Source organism: Pyricularia oryzae, assembly GCF_000002495.2.
Source record: "Pyricularia oryzae 70-15 unplaced genomic scaffold supercont8.8_1, whole genome shotgun sequence".
Lineage (NCBI taxonomy): Eukaryota > Fungi > Ascomycota > Sordariomycetes > Magnaporthales > Pyriculariaceae > Pyricularia > Pyricularia oryzae.
Window position 1 is genome coordinate 99,002 of NW_003803360.1, and position 22,569 is coordinate 121,570.

Below are 22,569 nucleotides of genomic sequence, written 5' to 3' on the forward strand. Positions count from 1 at the left end.
CAAGAAAAGAGAAAAAGTAGGACATTATGGCTGTTTGCCTTTTCTAGAATTAGACTAGGAATAAACGAGTGCTAGTACACAAAAATCGCATTCCGATGCTCTTCCTCGAGGCACAACCAGCACCAATCCTTGTCCTGGGGACAGATGTATACCCGCTTCTCTCTTAGCCTGCAGTGAAGCGCTGCCACCGATGCAATGGCAAGGCGTGAAACCCAGTTCCCACATGCCCTGGCCACCAGCCAGCCCTCTGGCAGATCCAGTATCTGATCCCACGTCTCGATCAACAACATGCCGTCGGGAACGCCATCGGCAGCTGGAGCAGCGCCCGAGTGCCCACGTTGCCGCCGGTGGGGGCACGTCTCGTCGCTTTCCAGAAACTCGACGTCTCCGTGCGTGAGCATCCCCAAAACGTCCACGTCGGCTACCCACTCACCGGAATCGCGGACCGAGACAAAGACCTGCAACACGTTGGCGCTCGAGAGCTGCGTCCCGACCGACTGCTTGACGAACACCGGGGCCTGCCAGCCCGTGAAGCCGAGGTGGAGCGACGTCTTGGCAAAGTCGTCCCCCGGCTCGCCCGAGAACGGCTTCAGGCTCAACCTCCACGCCCCTGCGTCTAGATCACGAACCATGAGCTCCTGGGGGTCTGCGGGCTGAAGAATCGTTATTCCCGAGTGGCCAAGGCTGCCCAGAAGCCTGCCGACACGGAAGTTCTCCATATCTGGAGACTCGTATGGGTCGATAAGGAGCTATGAGAAGCGAGACGAGACAACAAGCAATAAAAAGGTTAGCCTCTCTATATTATCCCATTCCATGTTCCTCTGGCCACATCTCAACAAACCCGTTTACTTACTTTTCTGGGGACAAATATCGAGTCGCCAACAGCCAATCCAAGAGCAGGTATTTTGGCTTCGAATCCCACGACTACTTCTCCCGTCTCAAAAAATGCAACAAGTCGCCAAGAACTCTCGCGCTTGAACCTTTTAGTCAATCTAGACGCATACTTTTGCAAATGCAGATCCGTGCCTGCGTAGAGTCGATACCACTCAAAGACAGCACTGAGGGGACTCGAAAGAGCTTTGGGTGATATCGTAACGCCGTCGAGGTTTAAATCCTGGTAGATGATTGAGGCCAATCCCAAGTGGCAAAAGTTGTAAAGGACTCCATTGTCCAGATTCTGTTCTAGCTTTGAACTCGTGCCTGTCAGGGCAGATTTGAGATCCTCGGGACTGATGTACCCGTTGTCGATACACCAGGTGATGTCCTCATACTCGAGCAGAGGTAGACGGGCATCACCACCATTGCTATCAATAACGTAGACCCCGATGGGGCTCCGCTGTCCGATCAGGTGTCGATATTCCGCGGACCCTCTCGTCATGATAAAACTCAACTTCTCTCCATGTTTAAAGTCGACGGGGCCGATTTCCCATGCTTCTCCAGCACCTAAACCCAGGCTTTCCGCTGTGATGCCACCGTAGGATGAAGCAAACTGCACTTTGTCGGCACTTGCATTCTTGGGGATGATTCGGGCCCCACCAAGCTCCCTTTTTCCATTGATCCAACAATAGAAAACAAACATAAAGTCCTCCTTTGAATATTCGTCCATCCGCAAAGCTATTCTCCACAGAAGAGAGCCAGCCCCAGCCACAATTTCAATGAGGTCGAGAAGAGGGTAAGGCGGAGCTCTAAGTGCGAAAAAGTCATTTACCGGGTTCAAGTTCAACCCCTGCTGGCCAGCTCCATCTTTTCTGGAAGAAATGAATACAGACCGACGCCTACCAAGTGCTATCAGAGCCGCTGTATCTTCTGGCTCAGAGAGACACATGACCACCGGATCGGTCATTGTCTTGATCCATAGGTCTCTTCGATCTTCACCATCATAAGGCAAGAAAGAAAGAATCTTCAAAAGACATTTCAGGGCTCTGTCTGTCATGGACACCGGAACGTGCCACGCCGATAGCAGCGCGCCGATTGTGGCTACTTGCAACTCGGAAAAGGTTAACCTGCTGCGATCCTCGTCGAGCCTGGATGTTCTGTTGGTGGGTTTTCCATAGAACTTGTAGTGGCCAAGTGACAGGGACCAGAAGACTCCTCCATTCTGGCTTTCTGCGCCCTGGAGCGGCGAATCTTTGATGCCGAGCGAGGCAACACCCCCACTGTCGACTAATGGGTCCCTCATTATGACTTGTTTTCCTGGACCAGAGCCAAACACTGTCATGTCGGGGTAAATGTGCCAGGATGAAATCCCGAGCAGGATCGAGCCATCCAGCACGGCATACGGCTGCCCGCAGATGAGCTTCTCCAGAGTTTTCATGGCGTTCGTCCATGTCGCCACGATCCCGTGGTAGGGCCTTTGGTCATTCCCTATGCTGACTGGGACATCTATGTTGTGGGCTATCAAGTTGAATTGCTTCCGCTGCATTGAACACATGTCATCGGCAGTCTTTAGGAAGGCGCGGGCGCTGGCGTCCCACTTGGCGAGCTGCTCTCGAGGAATGTCTTGCTGTGCGGCCGCCGAGACTGCGGTATATGGGACTGGTTCTCCTGCCTCTAGGCGGGACGCAATGTCCATCCTCCTATCTTTTACAATCTCACACCAAAGCGCTGTGGCCTCGGCATCATCCCAAATCCGCGCCAGCATGCATGCGAGAAGAAACAATGGAAGAGCCGCTTTGCTCGAGGTCGCGGCTGCCCACAACGCGCAAATATCGACGCCGATGTAGTCAGAAAATATGCTTCGCGCCGCCGACGGTAGCGGCGTGGACTTTTGGTTCGCCTTTTGGGTTATTTCAGATGCACGCTTGCCAAAAGCACCAATCAGCCTAGGCGCAACTGGGCAAATCTCCTCGAAAAGCGCCCCAAGCCTTCGCGCGGTTACGTGCAGTGAGCCGCATTCTGCCTCGGCCTTGCGTGCAGGCGTGAGCTGTTGCTCCAAGGAACGATATTCAGCTGGTGCTTCGCACTTGACGAGCGTGAAGTCGAAATTGATGTTGGCGGCAGCTACGGTCACTTCGCTCGTGACCGAGCTGAGCGCCGCTTGGAGCCTGCCAATGCTGGTGGCCATTGGAGTGGGCCTAAGATGTAACACAACAACCGAATAACTGGAACGATACCAAGCCTGAGAATTTTCAAGTATGTTCGCAGGGATGAAGAAGAGCTAGATGACAGGGAAGATAGGCTCAAGAACATAGAGCGCAGTCAGACCGTAGTCTCTGGCGATTAAATGGTCCGCATATTTCATGGTACTCGAAGAAAACAAGGCGAACCAAATGTGTGGCGGTGCCGCAAGCGATGGCAGCCAATCCATGTGGTTGTACACACGTGCGCTCCCTATCCGCACTTCTGCAGTTCTTTGCAGTATTGGCAGTTGAGGCGACCAATCTTGCCTGAGAGTGGTCTCCTGGAGCATATATCGCATGCCGGATAAACGCATAGCTGCGCCGCAAGATCAACGTCGCTCGCAGGCCTTGGATTCTCCAAGGCAAAGCAGTAAATTTCAACAAACCAGTATACTCAGGATTGGAACTGAATTCGAATGCATTTGACAGATAGAAGAACTTCCGCGTCGTCACAGAACTCCGGTCTGACGGCGACTAGCCCGAGCGGCACAAGATGGCGTCAGTCGCTCCATGACAAACCTGGCCCGGTGACGGTTCTGGACTCTGGTGAAGCGAGCTGCGAGCGATTGCGGTCCATCCAACATGAGGAAACATTGCATCCGATGTCAGGCATCACTAATGCCGATATTATCGGAGGTCGATCTCGTAGTAAGGGATCAATTCTGTCGTAAACATCGATGCCAAGGTGAACGAGTTTAGACGCGCGAAGGTGACGGAAAAGGTGCGAAAACCTGCTCGAGTGCCGTCTTTAAAGTGGGCTCATTAGTGTCCTAGGTGGGGCCAGCCCGCTGACGAAGATGATCTTGCAGCGCAGGCACGAACCGATCTTTCTTTCTCTTTCCACTCTACCCAATTGACCACCAGCTTTTACCGGTCCTTTCCATTTGAGATGCGCAATCCAAGGTCTTCGAGGAAAGCAGTAGTCAGCGATGATGGACAGACTTCCTTGCAGCGTTGACCTTTTCTCCATCCAGAAACAGATCCGCGTATGGCAGGATCAAGGATATTCATCTTTGCAGCCGCCCAGGCGACGCTGACAGGAGAAAAGGGATGACAGCAGCCGAATTTGTGGGGGAGCGCAGTAAGACACAGCCGCTCCGCCATGTTGCCCAGAAATCGTGGTACTGTCAGAACATTGCCAGGCAGCGCGCTTGGTAAGATCCTACGTTTTTATAAAGACGTTAGCTGCAAGTGTAGTCGTCCCGGCACTTTCTTGAATGGGTGTTGGAGCATTGAGTTATCTGGATACGAGAGAAACAAAAACCCACCCTGCCAGACACTTTTGCATCAGACCCTCATCAACACACACTAGGTACATTTCTTAGCCCAAGAACAAGTCATCATGATCACCCTACGCACGGCAGTTGTCATGCTCCCTCTGGCATCCATGGCCACCGCCTTGCCTCTGCAAACTCGCGAGATTTCCATCGCAGATGTGACACCAGAGTCGATGGGGCAACAGCAACTCGTCGATGTCCCAGGGGCTCTGACCGATACTTCCCTGCCAGTCCCGAACACTCAGCAAGTCGGAGGACAAACAGCTCCTGGGGCGATTCAAGCTGATCCTTCGCTTGGTCTTCCGGGCGGCAGCCCTGCGGCTCAGGCAGGCGTGGGAGCGCCGCCCGTTGTCACCCCTCTCGTCGATGCAACGGCTCCCGTCACGGACCCGGCCGGCATGGGTGTACCGCCTGACGTCGCTCCTCTTGTCGATGGAACTGCTCCTGTCCCGACCCCAGCCGGCGCCGGGGAAACGCCTGGCAGCACTCCCCCTCTCAATGCATCCGCTCCAGCCACTGTCCCTGCCACTCCTCCCGCCGCGGACCCGGCCGGCGCCGGGGCAGCGCCGGAAAGCACCCCTCCTCTCGACGCCACTGCCCCTGCCCCTATCCCTGCCCCTGTTGCAGACCCAGCCGGCCTCGGCGGTGCGCCTGCCGCCAACGCTACCGCCGTTGCCCCATCTCCGGGCTCGCAGACTGTTCCGGATGGCGCCACAGACGGCACCGACAAGCCCGAGACTAAGCCAACTCCCCCACCCACAGACAAGCCCGCCAGCCCGGAGTCTAAGCCGACAGCTGCTCCGCCTCCACCCCCGCCCGAGTCCAGCGGTGGTATCATGGACACCATCAAGGGAGGAGCAAAGAAGGCCGGGAGTGTGGTGGCGGGCTTGGCGGGTAAACTAAACCCGTTCTCGTAGAAGGGCAACAGAATCAGCTATTCTAGGATGAGGATGTAAGAAAAGTCATTCTGCTTTTTATATACGAACATTCTTTTGTTCCCTTTTGTCTCTAGCTCATACAGTTTACTGCATTCGACGGCGTTGACGGCAAGCGCCATGGGGTGGATTACTTTTGTGTTTGTTTCTTTTAAATATACGTGTTTCCAATAATTTTTCGGGCCCTGTGAACTGCTCTAAAAGTTTCACATTTGCTACCCTACTTTGTCTGCTTTTTCTGCTTGTTTTGCCGGCTCTACCATAATCATCACCTATCAGGCTGATGGGCGCTCCTCTCCAAATAGCATAAGCCAAAAGATAAGCATCTCCTTCTATAGCGAGTCTTGTGCACTCACAAACTCACCCAGAGGATGATCAATCATTTCAGGCGTACAAGCGAGCGCACTAGCTTGTCATCACACAAAGTTTAGATAGTTTTGAGCAAGGAATATTTCCAGTTTCACGGCAAAGCGGCACTTAATACAAATTTAAGCTTAAATCGCTGGTTCAGGCGCTAAGCGCCAGTGTGGCTCAGCGTCATACCCCCTGCCTCATCTCACTGGACAGCGGCTATTTTAGGGGTGCCAAGCATGGTCCCTACAGGGGAGCAGCCTACCATAGCCACCCTCCAGTTGGCGTCGCACAGTAAGACGACAACACCGACGACGGCCGCATCCATGGCCGGCCGGAAGATAATTCGCACGAGGTTTATAATGCGCTTGGGATGCTTTTGGTGGTTTTGGAACTGTGGCTTACAATTTTAGTGTCGGATTACTGCGCTGCTGATGCCTTGCGAGGTAGGAGACCTTGGCTGGTCTAAAGGCACTAGGCCTGATGAAACTGCTTACACCATTCCCACTGACAGATTGATATATCAATGATCTGCAGTGAGCAAACAATCGAATCGTGGCTGTTTGCTTTAGCATTATCAGCATCAGCTCGAAATCAGCTACCAACACATAAACATCTGCATACTAGATACCATACCTACTTTTTAATAGCCAACTCGCCAGTCCCCACCGGCATTCTCCAAACATGCAGCTCACGCAAGCCGCATATCTCCTCCTCTCCCTATCCGCCACCTCCTTAGCAGCTCCAGGCGCGGTGACAACGTACGTCGTCCCGCGGTCCCTGTACGACGAGCTCCAATCCGTCGGCTACCTCGACCGACGCTCCACCATAAACGTCGTCCCGGAGACGCGGTCCTTTGCCGACGACGAGCCGCACCTGGCCAAGCGCTGGGGCATCAGCATCGGCGCCAGCAGCGACAAGAGCAAGGGCGTCGGCATCACCCCTTGGCTGTGCGCCAAGCTCGGCGACGGCGCCAGCATGACCTGCGGCATGATGAAGCCCTACTGCCAGGTCGTCGACGCCGACTCGCCCGGGAACAGGAGGCTCATCCCCGCGGACCCGGACGTCTCGGACTGCGGCATCAAGAACGGCGTCTGCGCAAAGTGGGACCTGTTCTGCAAGGACAAGCCGGACTACAAGCCCAGCGACGACGTGCCTAATGCGCCTGTTATGGGGTGATTTGGGGGGAACTGTGTTGTTTTGGAGACCCATGACTTGGGTGTCTTTTTCTTTGACTTGATTATTGTCCTTTCTTTGCAATTTTAGTCTTTTGGTTTTGCATTGCGTGGCGTTTTGGAGAAATAGCGTTATGGCTGGCTTTTTGGGTTTTTCCTTCTTCTTGTTTTCATCTTATACCAACAACAACTGCGCAAATAGCAGAGCATATTTCCCTTACATCACACATATTATTTTATTCCCTTCTCCTCCACATTTCTTACACTTCTAGATTAGTGGTTTGATGTGTATGCCCTGCTCGAAGTGACAAGTGCACTACATATTTCCTAGCCTGTGCTTTTTGAGTCCCATGTATATATGCGCGCGTGTCGTGTTCGTCATTGGGAAAGTCCACCCAACAAAATGATGCTGTCGGCTAACTCTGCCATGATGTACCAACGGCTACTCGTAGCTCGACGGAAAGAATTCTACATACAGTCTACGGACACGCTATGGGCACGGTAAGCTACCCAGATTGATGAGTTCATCTCAAGACTCTAGGCCGGTGGCGGGACCAAATCAGCGGATTAACTAGGTACCAAGTCGGAATCGGTCGTGCTATTTTTGGCCACAGTATTATCGTTGTTATCTTTGAAAAGGGGAAAAACTTCTGCCCGTAGTCTCAAATTTGGTGGCATTTTGCTATTAATAACTGGGATTTTTGCCCTCTCTAAGCTCAACATCTCTTTAGTGTGGCAAAGGTTGGGCTTCCTGCTCTGACTTTGGACCTAAGCCTTCCCCAGTGCCAGATCCACCTAGACTTCTGCCCAGGTGCAGGCGTTGCCAATCTGGAAAAGATGTGAACATGCGCATATGTTCGTGTTTACCCAAGAACATGGTTCTTGAGGCGATCGACGCCCGATGATGATCAGCAATGTAAGGAGCAGCATCGCATGCCTGCAGTTTGTCAACCATCTCACCACCATCTCAAACGTAAGCTTGACTGTTTGGCTGCGATATACGAGCCCTCAAGAGATGAACCAAGACCGGCGAGTCTGGCCGTATCGGAAAAGTTCTCGGGGTTGAGGTGCGCGAATGGCAGCGTAAGAAACATATCCGTTTCTGATGGCGGGTGGTGATCCTGCCTAGAGTTCCCACCAGTCCTCAAGCATCCCATGATGAGGCTTGGCCCGGCCGAGCTGCAGTCTTCTTCTCTAGCCCGGTATGCGCCAAGACTGATGCGTATGTTGATCTTCCCCTGCTTGTGGGCGTCACCGGAGAACTCGGATCGTCCCTGTGTCTTCGCAACTCCATTCTCCTCTGGTTTCCGTCGTCCTTCTCACGAGCAACCCCGCGCTCACTCACCAAGCCTCAACCTCAACTCCTTCTCCTTCTGCGCCACCTCCCTCTCGAGCCTGTCGACGGCGTACTGGAGCGCCTCCTTGCGCTGCGTGACCATCTTGGCCCTGAGCGCCGCGCCGCCCTGCAGCTTCCTCCGCCCCGCTGCAGACCCTGCCTTGCTACCCGACGGCTTCCTCCGCGCGGCGGCTTCGTCCTCGCCCCCAGGCCGCGACGACGAGCTCAGCCGACCCGCCTGGAGCTCCGCGCGGGCCTTGAGCGTCTCGATCCGCCGCGCCTGCCTGTCCAGGTGTCCGTCTGCGCGGTCGAGGAGCAGCGACACAAAGGGGCCGATCTCGGAGCGGAGGGAAGCCTCGGCGGCGGAGAGGGTGGTTGCGGGGATGAGTTCGTAGTGCTGTTTTCGATTGTAGTGTTTCAAATGTCAGCTGCTTGCGCAAAATTGGCTGTAGACTCAATCGCTAGAAGGGAGGTGGTTTCGTACGCGGACAGTCTTGAGCACGTTGCACAATCGTGGAAAGTCGGCGACGCCCGAGTCCAGGGTTTGAACGGACGACTCGAGGAAGGAGAGCGAGGTGCGCAGAGACGAGACGCAGTCGCCATACGTTTGGAGCGTCTGCGATGTAGATGGATATCCTGACATTTTGGGGATGCGCTGCTGTGTTGGTGGAGGTCAGTCCTTTCGCAGACTTGCTTCTTTGGTCGAGGGCTGGCCGTGGTCGTTGTTTTGACGCGCTAGAACTCGAACTTTGTTCTGACGTCGCGTCTTGGATGCCAGTGGAGTGGCATCGAGGTGCGGGGTAAGTCGTTCATCGTTTGCGTTGGGTTACTTTGAAGATCCCATCCAAATTACATTGGACGTGGGAACCCGGGTAGTGGAGCCAGCCGACTGCCGGGGCTGGCGATCCTAACCCTGGGAGGGCAACACTTCTGCTTGTCCATTGCAACAAGCCCGCGGAGCGCTGGTCAGGTCAATGGCGTGCCTGTGTCCGTTACTCTCTTTTATTCATGCGCAGCAGTCGCTGATGAAATTTGTTAGCAACTCTCATGTCAATAGATGAAACTCGGCAAAATAAAAACGAGGCACCTGTCGCAGGCAAGCAATGCATTGACTCACAAGATAGTTTAAACATTTTCTATCAAGTACCAACAAGTCCACGACGGCGACATCCAGACGCCCGAAGGACCCAAATCACCCTTTAAACTTACCTATCTTTAGCAATCCAGGACTCAAAACAGAAAAAAACAAGCCCCAGGCTCGCTTTCTATTAACTCGCGCATCCAGCGCTTCTCAATAGTGAAATGAATTGTACTGCTCCTTGCAGCTGCGGGAGCCACAGTGACCCGTCAGGGACGTGTGCTTGCCGTGGTGCTTCTTGCTGGGGCAGTTGGACTCAAAATAGCTGTTGCTGCTGACCTCTTCGGGCTCCTGGGACGACGAAGACGACTGCTCCTCCTCCTGGGCAAGTCGCCCGCACTGCTGGAGGAGGCTGTGCTCTTCGCGGTAGACCTCGCCGCAAAAGTCGCACTTGTAGAGGATGGTGTCGTAGGCGCACATTTTCGGGAGTAGTTTTGTTTGACGGAGTAGTCTTTTTTTTGGAAATGCGCGTCTTGGATGGGGTTGCTGAAACCTCAGTTGCTAATAACTGGATGAGATTGTATAGTTTGCTGACGATAAAAGATCCTTTTTGTTGTAGATTTTGACGAGTCCAGTTGGTTCATGTACCCGGCCAGCCGTCAAAGGAGCGCATTCTCGTCTGCTTTCGGGGGTCCTGTGATGGTGTACAAAGTATTCTTCGTCGTTTACATGACGGTGAAGCGCGCCAGGTCTCTTTTTCCCCCTTGTCTCTTGATCAGGGCAGTTCAGCACCGCCCTTTGTTATACCCTTGGCGATCTCTTTGTCTCTGGTCGGCAAAAATGGCCCTTTTTTTATCTTCCAACCCTCTCTCTCCTTCCGAAACACGAAGACTTGGAGGAAAGAAGGGACTTTATTCTTTTGTGGCATCCAGGGGGATCGCAACACACCTCGGTGCCTGCGGTAATTTTATTCTCCAGTTGGGTTGTCGCGTTTGTTCCGAAACACCCTCGTGCACGCATTCGAGTTGCTTCTTGACTTTTGGCGGAAATGCCGCCCCTCGCTTCTTTCGGAAGGGCGGCTTTCGGGGACACGTATAACTGGGCAGCGCGCACAGCGAGTCTCCCTTGTCAATGTCAATCTCGAGGATTTAAATTGGACTGGGCACGAATACTATGCAAACAACTAATAATAAAGCGGATCACGGGATGGAGCCTTTTTTTTCGTTTTCTTCTGGAGCACATGACACTGCTTTCGCAAATTATAAAGGTCTCCGGGGGGAGAATTAGGCTAAATGAAACGCCCAGTCCTATATACATTGATACTATAGACCACCATGGATATGTCTACGCGAGAGCGAACGCGCTCTCACAGGACCAAAGAGAGCCTCGACAGCTCCTTTACCCATTCTCAGCCATGTGGGATACTATTATGATCAAGTATTGGTACAAGATCTCCCATTGCCCATAGCATCACTCGAATTTGCGCAAATACATGCCCATGCACTGCATCGGGCAATAGTGCGTAAACGGGCAGCGCGGCACCGGCGGCACCTCATCCGCGTCGTTCCCGTCCCCGTCACCACCACCACCACCACTTGTAACTCCATTGACCATATCGTCCGGCCGGCGCCGCCGCAGCATATTCTCCATCTGCTGCCTCGCCAACCTCTCCTGCATCGACGCGCACCCATACCGACACTTGCTCCCAAACGGGCAGCTGTGCGGCACGCACTCCGACTCCTCCCCCTGGTTTCCCTCGGCGTTGACCGGCCGACCCGCGTGCGCGTCAGGCATGCCGTGCGCCGTCCACCGCGACATGCGCGCGGTCCTCATGCGCGTGAGCCGCTCCAGGCGCTCTTGATTGCGTGACAGTGGGGTCTTTGAGCCGTCTGCGGTGGCTGTTGGGTTAGGGTCGGACGTGGGTTCGCTATTGGTGCTGCTGCTACTGCTGTTATGGTCCCTGTCAGCTCCTCTGGCCTTGAATATTATGGTGCACCGTCTGCACAGATCGCCTTGCGGGGTCACTCCAAAGGACTGGCCGGGGAAAGTCGGCTCTTCGCTGCAGCGGAGGAGGACGTAAGGGCCGGCGAGGAAAGCGGCGCAGTAGGTGATGAGCTCCCACTTGGAAGGATCGGAGTAGGGGGTGCGGCAGGACTGACAGGTCAGGAGGTCTGGGTCTTCGTAGTGGCACATCTTCGTGGTGAGCAGTGCTTTTGTTTCTGGGGTTTGAAGTTAGTCTATACAGCCAAAAGTTCGAATTTTTAATGCAAACACTTCGGAGGGTAAAGCTTGTCATGAGCGCTCTCAGGGTGCCATCGAACTGGGCGGTTGTACTTATGTGTAAAGATAATGGGTAACCCTTCATTGTCTAGCGTACTTATTCTTTGACCTCCAGCCCATTGTTATTCTTCGTGTCAGCTTGCTATGCCTTTGCCAGAGAGCTCTCAAAGAACGTCCTCGACCACCACCTATTTCTTTGTCTTCTCAATTCTCCGATTTCCGGTGCCCATACATGCAAGCAGCAGTGCCGGAGACAGTAGCCCTTGCAAGGATCGAAACTCACCTGCTCACGCTTCACAGCCCGTTCATCGTGATCAAGTTCTCGCGCACCGGGAACCAATGCAAGGCTTGCGTAACAGGTTATGTCCACTCTAGGTGACTTGGGAGGCTGCGTTTTCATGCCCATTTGATGCACCTGTCATAATATTACAAGTGGACAACTTTTTCTCAATCCAAGAGCAATCCAGATAATGTCAGCCATGTTCCGGCCGACAACGGTGAAGTAGTCGCTCAAACAATCCTACCACGGTACGTACATCGCTTTCACACCTCATGCTCCTTGAACTCCCGGACTTGTCGTCTTGAGGCCGGGACTTGTTTTACAGAGCCTCGAATATATACTTGCCACTGCATTCAAAGAAGGGGCGCAACCTCAGCCCTTTGTCATTGTCCAGCCCTCAAGAAAAGTGTATATCCCGCCGATACCTACCAACACCAGTGGCAGGATACTTCACCGAGTTCATCATGTTCACTCAAAAAGGGATGGAGCAACGCAAAATGTTCACGTTATGGGCATATTTCATTCCATGACTTATTTAACGGATAAAAATAACAACAAAAGAGATCGCGTTTGTGAGAATCAAGAAAAGAATAGTTTAGACAAAAGAGAAAAAAAGGGGGATTTTGATCAAAAAATATTGTGACAGGAGTATAAGAATGGAATAAGCAAGTAACATAACTGAGTCAAAAAAAGAGATCGAGAAAGAGAACGAGACAAGATCCCAAACCGAGCGGAAAAAAGAAAACAACCGGACGAAGCCGTGACATCTATCCCAGCAAGCAAGGTCCAAGAACATCAAAAAAATATGTTCCTTGGACAAAAGATACCAAAGAAGAGAGTCGGTGCTTTTTTGCCATCCTTTTTTCGACCCGCGCAGGTCCACATGTATAAACTTTACATGCTCTGGGGGGATGTAGCAACTACCCGATATCCTATCAAGAGTAAACCTGGGGGTCCAGGAAATTCCAACTCCCCAAAGTTTTTTTTTAAAAAGGGCCATGAAAAGCGCTATATGTTCATGTGTGGCTGCGCGATCAAAGCCATGCTGCAGTAATAAACCCCAGAAAGTCGAGGTGCGTGACTAGAAGCTGAACCAAACGCCGTATGCATTCCCAGGGACGATGTAGAAGGTTAAAGTAGGAAACCACTTGCAGCACGTCATGTGATAACAGCAGTTGTGGTGCACAATGAACCAAGTATGGTGGACTCGTAGAGTGTCAATAAGGATACCATGTGGTGATCCTGAGCTTCGTTCAGTCCGCCATTCTCGGCTCGTCGAATCAAAGAAGCGAGTGGACGGGGGCCAATGCAAATGGAATGCCCCGAAGGTATCGTCATTCGTCATCAAATTCGGATTAAATGTTGGTGATTTAGGTGGATAAGGGCGGAGAAGGTTTGTAGGGACTCCATCACATTCGATAGTGTGATAAAATCAAACTGCAGGAAGCGAGTGCAGCGACCGCCTCATAGCAAAATAAGGTAGTTACTTGGCGCAATACCAGTTTCACCAGTCTCTTTCCTCGCTTGCCACCACCTCCCGCTGACGTCGCTGACCTCCAATATCTCGTGCTTCGAGAAGCTGATTTCATTAGCGTCGTCGGGGTTGGCCTCGTACGTGTAGATGGCCTTGGCGCGGTACGGGTACTCGGTCGGGGGTACTATCTCCGCATCCGCCGCACCGCCCGCGGGTGGCGTGGTCGTCTTGGGCAGGCCGCTTGCTGGGCCGGGTGTTGTTGGGAAGCCGCTTGGTGGTGCACCAGAGTTGCGCATGCCATTGACAGGCGAGGGGTTCTCGAAGCCGTTCAGTTGCGCCGACGTGTACATCTGTGGCGGCTGGACCGATGTTGAGGTCTCAGGGCGGCCGATGCCGTAGCCACCGCCGGTCATGGTCTGACGGTTGTTGCTCGTTGACTCCTTGCTCAAGGCGAACGAGTCCAGGTAGGCGCGGGGCATGGCCGAGGGCGCGGATCCGAAGTAAAAGATCCAGACGATCTGTGGAGGTGTTCGCGACGATCAGTATTTGTTGCTCCAAAAATTATGACGTGACAAGGCAACTTACCGTGACCATGGACAATAGGATGAAACCAGCCGCAGCAGCTTCCTTAGCGCCGTTTGTCGAGTAAACCAGTCCGTTGACAGACGAAGTCGTCAGGACCAGACCGCAGGCCATGTAACCGACAAGCGCAACATGATAAGTCTGGATGGTGTCCGAGGCAACGACAACGAAGACACCCGGAATCAAGAAGAAGTAGAAAACGACTGTCCACCATGTGTAGGTCGGGAAACCCTGGGTTGTCTGGATCTGGGCCACAATGGATGCGATGAAAGCAATGAGCCATGCGAGCTATTGACAGATGGATGAAGTCAGTATTTGCCAGTACAAAGTTCGAGCAAAGTCATAAAAGCCTGTCAGGGCTGCAGGTAGACTTACGCCGGCAATTGATATCGTCGCCAATGCAAAAGGGTCACCAATGACGTTCCCCAAGCTCATGCCTTTCCTACCACCTCCGTACTGTCCTCTTGAGTGTTCCATTTTGCGCAGGGATGGAGAATGCAGCGAGCCGTATGATGGCATAGGAGAAACCGCACCGGGTCGTCAGCAAATGTCGCCTTCGATGTTGGTATAGAGCTGGTGTCTATCAAGCAACGTTGGACATTTGAGGTTGAAGAGTAAAAAGGGGGTCCAAGAATAGAGTCGGTTCGCAAGTGGAGCTGATCAGGTACACAATACGCAGCGAGTAAAATGCGGGAGACGGCAGCTCAAGCTAAGCGTCCAGTTTCGTTATCGTGATGGGTTTCAAGGTGGTAATATTGTCAAGGAGCGACTGTGAATTGAAGTGTTCGTGATGCTTGGCGTAGGTTAAGAACAGGTCGTTCAACTGTTTCGATATCGTGCCAGGACAAGGAGGCTTGACGGGCGAGAATTGATCGAAATGAATGAATTGAAGGAGATATGTTGGAGTCGAGTCGTGAACTGTCACAGGTGTTCGGGTCGCCTCTTTTCAGCCTGACAGTGCTGTTGAGTTGCTGATGAATAGCAGTGCCAGGTGTCCGCGTTCAAGTCAAAGACAATGCTGCTTTCTCCCTTTGTCGTCGTCGGCTAAGGACAGCAACGGCGGCGTGTGGAAGTCGGTGGAAAGTCGTCCAGGTCAGGCACAAGACAACTTTCTGTGCAGTACAATCCGGCGACGTCGGGTTTGTCCGTGACCAATACCAATCCTCAGGTTCCTAGGGTTGGCTTCAGCCCTCTTTGGGATTTCGACAGGCGCAGGGTTGGCGGTCGAAAGAGTAGACTGCTCTGATCGGGAAGCAGCTGGTCGTATCGTCTGAGGTCGAACGCTGTTGTTGGCCGTCCAGGTGGTGCAATGTGGACACCCTGAGGAATTGTCGAGAAGTCGGCGCCTCTGGGTTTGGTGACTGGTGAGGGAGAGGGGGTGCTGTCTGCAGCGATCGAGGAAAGGAAAATGGGTGGAGGAGGGTTAATGTCGGGAGAGGCGGAGCATGCAGCCACCTCTGGACCGTTCGGTTTCTCGAACAGTGAGTGGACAGGACCGGCGTCCCACACTGTGAATCTCCTGCCTCTGGGGCGGACGGGTTGGGTTGCTGGACGTGCCAAGCCAAAGGAGTAGGGACCAGGGTCAGGAAAATGTGGGCCTGTTCCGTTGACAGGGAGGGCTTTGCTTTGCGCTGTGAAAACCAATTCCAGATTCGTCTTCCCACGCTCCAAACTCAATCGACTGCCGACCACCGTCTTTTGATGGGAGGTCGGTTGGAATTTTAGGCTGTGTTGCCTACCTGCCTACATAGGCAAGAATTTCATCAATTTTCGAACTCTGACGTACGGCGAGGAGTGAAAAGCCAGATCATGGCCCTATTCTATTGCCTCTGCTCACAGACTTTCCCGAGATGCTTGCCCCTGAGGTGTCAAGCAACCGAGCCAATCTACGCCAACGCACGAGCCACCCACCAACTCCATTCAGCCTTTTTGCTTGGACCCGCTCCAAGGATACCAGCGGAACTTGACTGTGTCTCTTTGCAAGCGTTGAGCTCAGCTGTGCTCAAATAACTTCTGCAATGGTCTGACTCTGCCGTTGCGAAAGGCGTTGGAATGATAAGCCCATCATGTACATCAAATGCGGTGCAGCTGTATTTTAGACACGTCGTTTGGAATTTCCAGGCCCACTCTTGCCACTCGGGCAGAGAGAATACTAGGGAGCAGAAGGAGAAAGACGGAGAGAAAAATAGCAACAAAAAGGTTACCAATACCAAGTAATGCCGAAGCCTTGGCTACTGAGGTCGGGCTCCCTCTTTTCCGTGTGCTTTCTGCCTCGGATGGATGATCCGATAGATGGGACGGGTTTGCTGTCTCGCAACTAACATCGAAGTTTATTGTTGATTGATTGATTGACTGACTGCTTTCACCTTGACTGTGGGGGGAGGGTACATGTTCTTAGCCCTTTTTACAACCGCATACGGTATACATCTACCCAATACTACCACGTACTCTGCCATTTAGGTACTACCGTACAATTCCCATCGATCTCAACAATGATGCATGGTTACTTATTCATCTCCACAGCGGCCCAGCACCTGTGCGGTTTGGTCGCTTTGTTCTTGGACGAGCTGTGCACGACGGGACCCCCACCCGGGCCATAGACCAACTTTGTTTTCCCACCATTCTGAGGCTTCACTGCATGTGAAAGAACAAGAATAACAAAAAGTACTGGGTCTAGCTTTGTTTGCGAGTAGGGCAGGTAGGTAGTACGTATGCATTTTCACTCCCGGCAACGTAGACTGGTCATTTTGTGTCAAAACACCTAATAGACGCAAGACAGAGCTCGCTAGGCAAAGAAAAGAGACTAGCAAACCTGTCTGTCCTGCATTGCGTGCGTGTGTGGCTGACTACAGCCCCGCCACCCCAATCCAAATCTGAGCTGTCCCTGTTTGACATTTAACAGGGGGGCTCGATGCAGTTCGCCAAGCAATTTGGGGGACTCGTCATTGGTCGTGACACTTTTGCGATTTCTTGGGGAGGGTTTTTTTGGGCGTGGGCTGGCTTTTCTACCGACTGGGATGCCACAAGGAGGGAGAGAGCGCAGCTAAACCAAGATGAATAATAAAAAAAAAACGATCCAACGGGATGCCACCAAATATGCATAAAGCCGCGAATTGGCTGGGCGGGGAAGATGGAAAAGAAAAGAGTTCAATTGTCCCTTTGTCTCAAAAAGGTCTGGATTTGCCTCCAGCTTTCGGGATATCAGCTATAACCTTTGCTTCCTCATCTTTCGCCTTGCGCCGAGCTACGCCAATCTTTACCCTGGCCGGACACAAGCATTTCCATTGTAACGCAATTAGGTAGTGCTGGAGAACAAAATAAGAGCTGACGGTTTTGTTCAACGCCGGCAACAGCGGGTGCGGCAAAAAAAAGATAAAAGCAATATTGATAGCCGAAAATAGCAAAAAAAAAAAATGGGCTTGGCCAGGCACAAAGGGGACCTACGTTATTGAACATGGCTCGCTCCTAAGCGGCTGCAAAGAGATGGCTCAACGTAAAAAAAAAAAAAAAAAGGCACCAACCGTAACGCAAAGAATGCAGCAAACAAACAACAGACCCAAGTACCTAGGCAAACATCAAGCGCGGTTATCCGAGATCCCTGTTAGCTTTTCCAAAAAAGCCGTGGTCCCATGTTGTTGTTGTTATTTTTTGCACTTGACTGTGGCGCAAAGATTCTGGCTTGCGCTTCTTAGATTCGCCCTAGGTAGGCTTTTCGCCCTAAGATCCCCCCCAATGGAACGGCCCCCCCTCCTTGGTGTCACTAGGTACTTTGCAAAGTTGTGCCTTGCAGAAAGACAAGGAGACTACGAGTTTAAAATTATGCCAGCAGCAAGCGTCTGGTCCGTCGCGAAGCCGTTTTGATCCGGCGGAGCGGTGCGTAGATTCGTGGGTTCGTATGTCGCCGCTCTCCAAAATCAAAATAGGTAAATGTTCTGATGCTTTGGCATTTGCGGACTTTTGTTTTGGGATGAAATGCGGAAAGGGGAAGAAAAATACCGCGGAACAAGGTACCCGTCGTGAAAGGGTACTTTGCATTGATCGCTTGCATCTAATCCTCAAGGGGAGAGGGGGAAAGGAAAATAAAAACTGGATACCGGTACTGTAGGTACGATGCCTTGGATGCCTTTCCAGGCATGTGGTACTGAGGGAGATGTACCTACAATAAAGCGGTAAATAACCGCATCTCCACTGAACCTGTCCCAAAACCGAAGATCATGGGCTCCGGTCTAGGCCTAGATTTGTCCGTGGACAAAGAAAAGCAGGGCTCGCGTCATTCATTAGTCGTGTGCATTTATTTTGCTGCTCCATCTGGTGCAGGTTTTCTTTGTACACAAGCTTGACAAGGCTCCAAGTTTTATTACCTGCCTGTTTTATTTATCCCGCAAAAAAAAAACAGTCGCTTGACGCATGAGAAAGGGGCCCCTAATTTGTGCCGCACTGTCTCACCACCCACCCACCTCCAACCCGTGGCAGCCACCTTGTCATCGTTACGTTGAAACTGGTAGAGAAGAGACAAAAAGGAACGCCACAAGGTGGCGGCGATCTGACGCACCACCGACCACACAAAAAAACGTAAGCCCCGAGAGCCACGCGGAATCCGGCGACAGGCGTGAATTGGTCTTGCTGGGTCCATTGGTCTATTCATCCCAAATATCGTCTTGATAGGATTTTGCAAGGCATATTTTGTTGGCAAAAGCCGGCACTACTACTTGGTACACGGCCGGGGCTGGAAGATCATTGCTCGATCTGATATTTTTCCGCGTCAACCCCCGTTTGCATCGCAATTCCACGGAGTCTTTACCTGTCTCCTTTTGGCGGTGCCGATTCCAGCGAGATGCGGCTCGAACGAATGACTATCACAGGCCTAGGCATTTATTTGATCGAGATTTTCAGGGGTTTTTTGTTGTTGTAGCCTGGCTTGCCAGGGCCACCCGGTGAGCAAGTTGGTGAGCGACATTGAAATTCCAAAAAGCCTTACGGTAGCATTCCTACCACTTTCGCTTGCACTCCCGAACGACATCTTGACACGATCGTCGCCCTTCGATCAATGCGACTAGATTGTGGTTTTTTACTTTTTCCCATTTTTTTTTCGACCTAGACGGTAAGGGACCATTTGGCCAGCGAAACCAGGCGCCGCCTCCAGATCAGACCGAAACACACCACAACGGCCCATCGGCTGTGCCACCGGCTTTTGCGTGCGCCCTGAAACTGAACCCGCCGAAATGGGCTTGGAAACGGCCAACTTGTTTCTCTCCCTGATTTTTCTTTTCTACATTACGCTTGTATCTCTCTGCTCCTTTTTTTCCTCACCTGTCGCCCTTTTGATCGTGAACCTTAATGAACCTGGGTCGCATTACGAAAAGCAAACCTTCACGGTCACTTTAATTAATCATGCAATGCTACTTGCTCTTTTTAAACCAACCTTAAACCACACTTGTTGGCTTGTCAGTGTAACCCCACCTGTTTACCATGAATAGGATATCTACCCGAATACCAGAATCTTCTCGTACGGAGAACATCAGCCCGTACTCGTTCATCTGTTCAGAAAAAAAGATGGTTGACGTAGGCTAGCTCCCTGACAGCTCAGGGTCTGGCTTGTCTTAAGAGTTGCCTTGCCATACTTTGAACATCAGGCCCTTTTCTAAAAAAAAGTCTTGCACGACTTTTGAACTCCGATTCTCCGAAATGCACTTCGCCGCTCCTTGCACAGACTAGGCCCCAACCTCTCTGTCTCTCTCCCTCCCTCCGTCCAAAAAGCACTTCTTTTTTCTTTCATTCCTTGGTGCTCAATGGTGTCCAAGTGTTGACGCGGCCGATAAAGTTTCGAACTCACCATGGTAGTCGTTATCACACACCCCTCCATCTTTCCCCCACAAACCAACCGCTTCAGGTCCTACGGGTAAAAGCCGTCAGCGCATGAAACACGGAGCAGCCCCTTCCCGACCTCTTGGGGATCGTCCAACCTTGCCCTCCGCACCCCGTTTGCTTTGTAGTAGGAAACGCAGCAATTGGACCTGCAGCCTAGTCGTCATTGACATTGGGCTGAGCAATGCTTTGTATCATGCGCACCAGGTACCATGTAGATCACTGTTGTCAAAGGACAAATGAGAGCCTCCCGTCCTTTTATTCGTTGCTTCATGGTAATCCACTATTCGGGTGATTTGGGTCTCTGGTAAAGCCGTTATATCATACAAAGCTTTATATGGCCCGCGTTTTATGTTTCATTTTGCCTATACACTATTTGCTATCACATCGGCCGCGTTTTGCGGCCTGCGTCGCAAGATGCACGGAACAAGGGATATTTGTTTGGTGAGATCCCTTTCGAGCCCGGTTCTGGGTCGCCAAACAAGTACCGACATATCGGGTGGTTTTCCCAATCTGGGAACCAACCAAATCATATGATGGGATGTGATGTCGGAGAATTGATGCGAGGTCCAAGGAAGCCCCCTGCCTACACTTTTGAGCGTTGGAAAATACCATTCTGGGATCTCGTGGCCCCGGAGCTACGGTGATGACATTTCACGGTGGTGCTTCGTTGGGCGTGATCAAATCTATCAAGGAAAACTTTATGGGTCCCTTGTTATCAGAAGAGGGCCCCAGCCGAGTTTCTGTGAGATTTTGTTATGTCATATGTGCAAAGTTGCAGGTAGTGGACAAGGACTAACAGCGTCGACTGCAAGTTCATTCGTACGTCGCCTTTGATAAAAGTTCAGGGAGGAGCACCTTCCATTGCTCTTTACTTCATCTCCCAACCAAACCAAGAGGCCTGATGACGCTCATATCATCTTTCAAAAATGCATCCAATCAGTTCTTCGTGAGCACAGGTCCACCGGTCAGCAGCCCGCTACTATTGCTGTGCGCCCATCGAAAAGGATCAGAGGCCGGCGTCGATCCAGGAACATACAACCAGGAGTGCCCCAAAAAGCACCAGGCCAAGGACCAACAGTGCGGTCATGTTTGTCATGTCTGTCATCAATACCAAACGATGGATTGCAAATGCCGATCCGCCTGGCAAACCGATATCTTCCACCACTGCCCAAAACATATTTAACCTGTGTCTGATGATCATGAGGTTACTCATAGCCATGGTCACGACAATGATGCCCAGGCCTTTTATCAGGTAGGATAATGCCCTGAAGATTACTGATATGGTGGCTCGGGACATCAGGAGGAAACTATCTAACGTTTATAGCTGCGGAGGTTGGTCTATGAGCACTTAAAACTTGAGGTAGTTGGGCATCGTAGGGAGTATCTTGGCTAGACAAGCTGTCCGGCTGCCTTGGTGGCCGAGGACCAGAAAGCTCACTGCGCCTAACCTGTGTCTCGTAGGCTGGGAGATTTATGTAGGATTGTGGGTGACATATGCTGCTAAGAGAATTGATGATGTCTCTTGAGAAGCACGTCGTGTTGTCCAGGGCAAAGATCAACACTAGGAAAGAGAAAGACAAATCCGGGTGTTCCTTCGTAGATGCCAACTCATATACCCTAACAACAACCAACTGTCTGTTCTCTGGGTTCCACGGGAAATGGTCAAAGGCATACCATTCTGCACAAGATAGGAGTTCACCACTACACATCTACCTAGCAACTATCTATTGCCAACAACAAGCAAGACCTTGCAGCAGGATCTGCCCATGCTTTTGTATGCCTGCCGGTATACCAGTTTATGCTCTGAATGCTACAGGACAAGTACCAAATAGTCACTACCAGAAACAATGCGCTCAAAGGGCACATATTAAATCCCCAACAGACAACATCTTCCATCGACAAACCCCGGTTTGCGAGTGGCGATATGGAACAAAAGAGTCACGTCAGATGGTTGCCTGTCCAAGTAGACAAACAAGGCTGCCTAGTTGAGTTTAACAAAGCCAGTCAAGACTTTCTCATCCCTTCTAGTATCTGTTGGGTTCCCTATTTGTTAGGCGCGGTACGAGGCACGAGGCATTGCAGACATCATCAATGCCTTCCACAAAGACGTTTTCCTGTAACAGACTGGAAAGCAGACCTCCCCTATCAGAAAGCCAAAGCGACTTTCAGATTTAAAAAATAAATAATTGATCGTGTTCCACCCTACACTGTCAAGTCTTTAATGATAGTTTGTAAAAGCACATAATCTCAATCTCTGGCCACCCCGCTTCACTCTGTCCTGCACGACTACCCGAGGCCGACGCCGCGCGGCTGCCGGGATTGGCTCGTCCACATGATCGCGGTCTACCGTCGTCTTTGAGCTGCTGGTGGTGGGCTGTCCTGGCCCGTCGGCGGTTCGTCGGCGGCTCGTCGACGTCGAGCCCCTGCGCTAGGAGCACGTGGATCACGACCGGGCCGTGCGACTATTTAGCATTGTCGTGTTCGTCTGCCGTCAAGTGTTACTTTTTTCTTCGCCTGATGTTTTTATTTTCCTTGTTTTTTTTCTTTGACACTTTGCTCCATCGATCATCTCAACTTTTGTCGGTGGGGGGTGAGCGAGACCCGTGGGCAGATGTCAATGAACATACGACGTACGTACGCACGCACGTGCGCCGTGGAGTCCAGCTAGACAAGCAAGAGCAAGCGTTGGCATTTTCCGCCTTTGAACGCATCTGCGTCAAGCGGACCTTTTTCTCATGAACGTGAAACCCAATGTACCTTTTTTGGCTGGCAAAAAAAGATATCTGCCGCGATGTTACCAATTATGCTGGAGTG

At 51.9% G+C, this 22,569-nt stretch overlaps 9 protein-coding genes across 9 annotated transcripts; 2 read left to right on the forward strand and 7 right to left on the reverse strand.

Annotated features, from left to right (window-relative positions):
• Window positions 1–19: 19 nt before the first annotated feature.
• MGG_09129 (uncharacterized protein) lies at window positions 20–3,399 on the reverse strand. The gene is made up of 2 exons (XM_016990458.1): window positions 854–3,399; window positions 20–749 (listed from the first exon to the last, which is right to left on the reverse strand). The coding sequence occupies exons 1-2, from the start codon at window positions 3,062–3,064 to the stop codon at window positions 72–74; spliced, it is 2,889 nt and encodes a 962-aa protein (XP_016845971.1). The 5' UTR covers window positions 3,065–3,399; the 3' UTR covers window positions 20–71.
• Window positions 3,400–3,979: 580 nt separating this feature from the next.
• MGG_12506 (uncharacterized protein) lies at window positions 3,980–5,656 on the forward strand. The gene has a single exon (XM_016990538.1). The coding sequence runs from the start codon at window positions 4,462–4,464 to the stop codon at window positions 5,311–5,313; it is 852 nt and encodes a 283-aa protein (XP_016845972.1). The 5' UTR covers window positions 3,980–4,461; the 3' UTR covers window positions 5,314–5,656.
• Window positions 5,657–6,333: 677 nt separating this feature from the next.
• On the forward strand, window positions 6,334–6,872 carry MGG_09128 (uncharacterized protein). Its single transcript, XM_016990457.1, has one exon. The coding sequence runs from the start codon at window positions 6,367–6,369 to the stop codon at window positions 6,859–6,861; it is 495 nt and encodes a 164-aa protein (XP_016845973.1). The 5' UTR covers window positions 6,334–6,366; the 3' UTR covers window positions 6,862–6,872.
• A 1,322-nt stretch (window positions 6,873–8,194) lies between these two features.
• On the reverse strand, window positions 8,195–8,836 carry MGG_09127 (uncharacterized protein; the record flags this gene model as incomplete). The annotated part of the gene is made up of 2 exons (XM_016990456.1): window positions 8,195–8,590; window positions 8,678–8,836. 2 exons carry the CDS (start codon window positions 8,834–8,836, stop codon window positions 8,195–8,197), a joined length of 555 nt encoding a protein of 184 aa, XP_016845974.1.
• Window positions 8,837–9,484: 648 nt separating this feature from the next.
• MGG_18110 (uncharacterized protein) lies at window positions 9,485–10,300 on the reverse strand (the record flags this gene model as incomplete). The annotated part of the gene is made up of 1 exon (XM_016990570.1): window positions 9,485–10,300. The coding sequence occupies exon 1, from the start codon at window positions 9,749–9,751 to the stop codon at window positions 9,485–9,487; it is 267 nt and encodes an 88-aa protein (XP_016845975.1). The 5' UTR covers window positions 9,752–10,300.
• Window positions 10,301–10,741: 441 nt separating this feature from the next.
• Window positions 10,742–11,957, reverse strand: MGG_09126 (uncharacterized protein; the record flags this gene model as incomplete). Its single annotated transcript, XM_016990455.1, has 2 exons — window positions 10,742–11,464; window positions 11,835–11,957. The coding sequence occupies 2 exons, from the start codon at window positions 11,955–11,957 to the stop codon at window positions 10,742–10,744; spliced, it is 846 nt and encodes a 281-aa protein (XP_016845976.1).
• Window positions 11,958–12,314: 357 nt separating this feature from the next.
• Window positions 12,315–15,327, reverse strand: MGG_09125 (osmosensor protein). Its single transcript, XM_016990454.1, has 3 exons — window positions 14,263–15,327; window positions 13,891–14,175; window positions 12,315–13,823 (listed from the first exon to the last, which is right to left on the reverse strand). The coding sequence occupies exons 1-3, from the start codon at window positions 14,404–14,406 to the stop codon at window positions 13,296–13,298; spliced, it is 957 nt and encodes a 318-aa protein (XP_016845977.1). The 5' UTR covers window positions 14,407–15,327; the 3' UTR covers window positions 12,315–13,295.
• A 3,197-nt stretch (window positions 15,328–18,524) lies between these two features.
• Window positions 18,525–18,907, reverse strand: MGG_18111 (uncharacterized protein; the record flags this gene model as incomplete). The annotated part of the gene is made up of 2 exons (XM_016990571.1): window positions 18,525–18,740; window positions 18,866–18,907. 2 exons carry the CDS (start codon window positions 18,905–18,907, stop codon window positions 18,525–18,527), a joined length of 258 nt encoding a protein of 85 aa, XP_016845978.1.
• A 3,058-nt stretch (window positions 18,908–21,965) lies between these two features.
• Window positions 21,966–22,534, reverse strand: MGG_12509 (uncharacterized protein; the record flags this gene model as incomplete). Its single annotated transcript, XM_016990539.1, has 2 exons — window positions 22,394–22,534; window positions 21,966–22,217 (listed from the first exon to the last, which is right to left on the reverse strand). Exons 1-2 carry the CDS (start codon window positions 22,445–22,447, stop codon window positions 21,966–21,968), a joined length of 306 nt encoding a protein of 101 aa, XP_016845979.1. The 5' UTR covers window positions 22,448–22,534.
• Window positions 22,535–22,569: the final 35 nt, after the last annotated feature.

Bases quoted from the DNA above. Each gene is read 5' to 3' on its own strand.
- MGG_09128 (XM_016990457.1), top strand. From the start codon at position 6,367: ATGCAGCTCACGCAAGCCGCATATCTCCTCCTCTCCCTATCCGCCACC.
- MGG_09125 (XM_016990454.1), bottom strand. From the start codon at position 14,406: ATGCCATCATACGGCTCGCTGCATTCTCCATCCCTGCGCAAAATGGAA. The intron at 14,176-14,262 runs GTAAGTCTACCT...ATCTGTCAATAG, and splicing joins CGACGATATCAATTGCCGGC to CTCGCATGGCTCATTGCTTT. The intron at 13,824-13,890 runs GTAAGTTGCCTT...ACACCTCCACAG, and splicing joins TCCTATTGTCCATGGTCACG to ATCGTCTGGATCTTTTACTT.
- MGG_09129 (XM_016990458.1), bottom strand. From the start codon at position 3,064: ATGGCCACCAGCATTGGCAGGCTCCAAGCGGCGCTCAGCTCGGTCACG. The intron at 750-853 runs GTAAGTAAACGG...CGCTTCTCATAG, and splicing joins CGATATTTGTCCCCAGAAAA to CTCCTTATCGACCCATACGA.
- MGG_12506 (XM_016990538.1), top strand. From the start codon at position 4,462: ATGATCACCCTACGCACGGCAGTTGTCATGCTCCCTCTGGCATCCATG.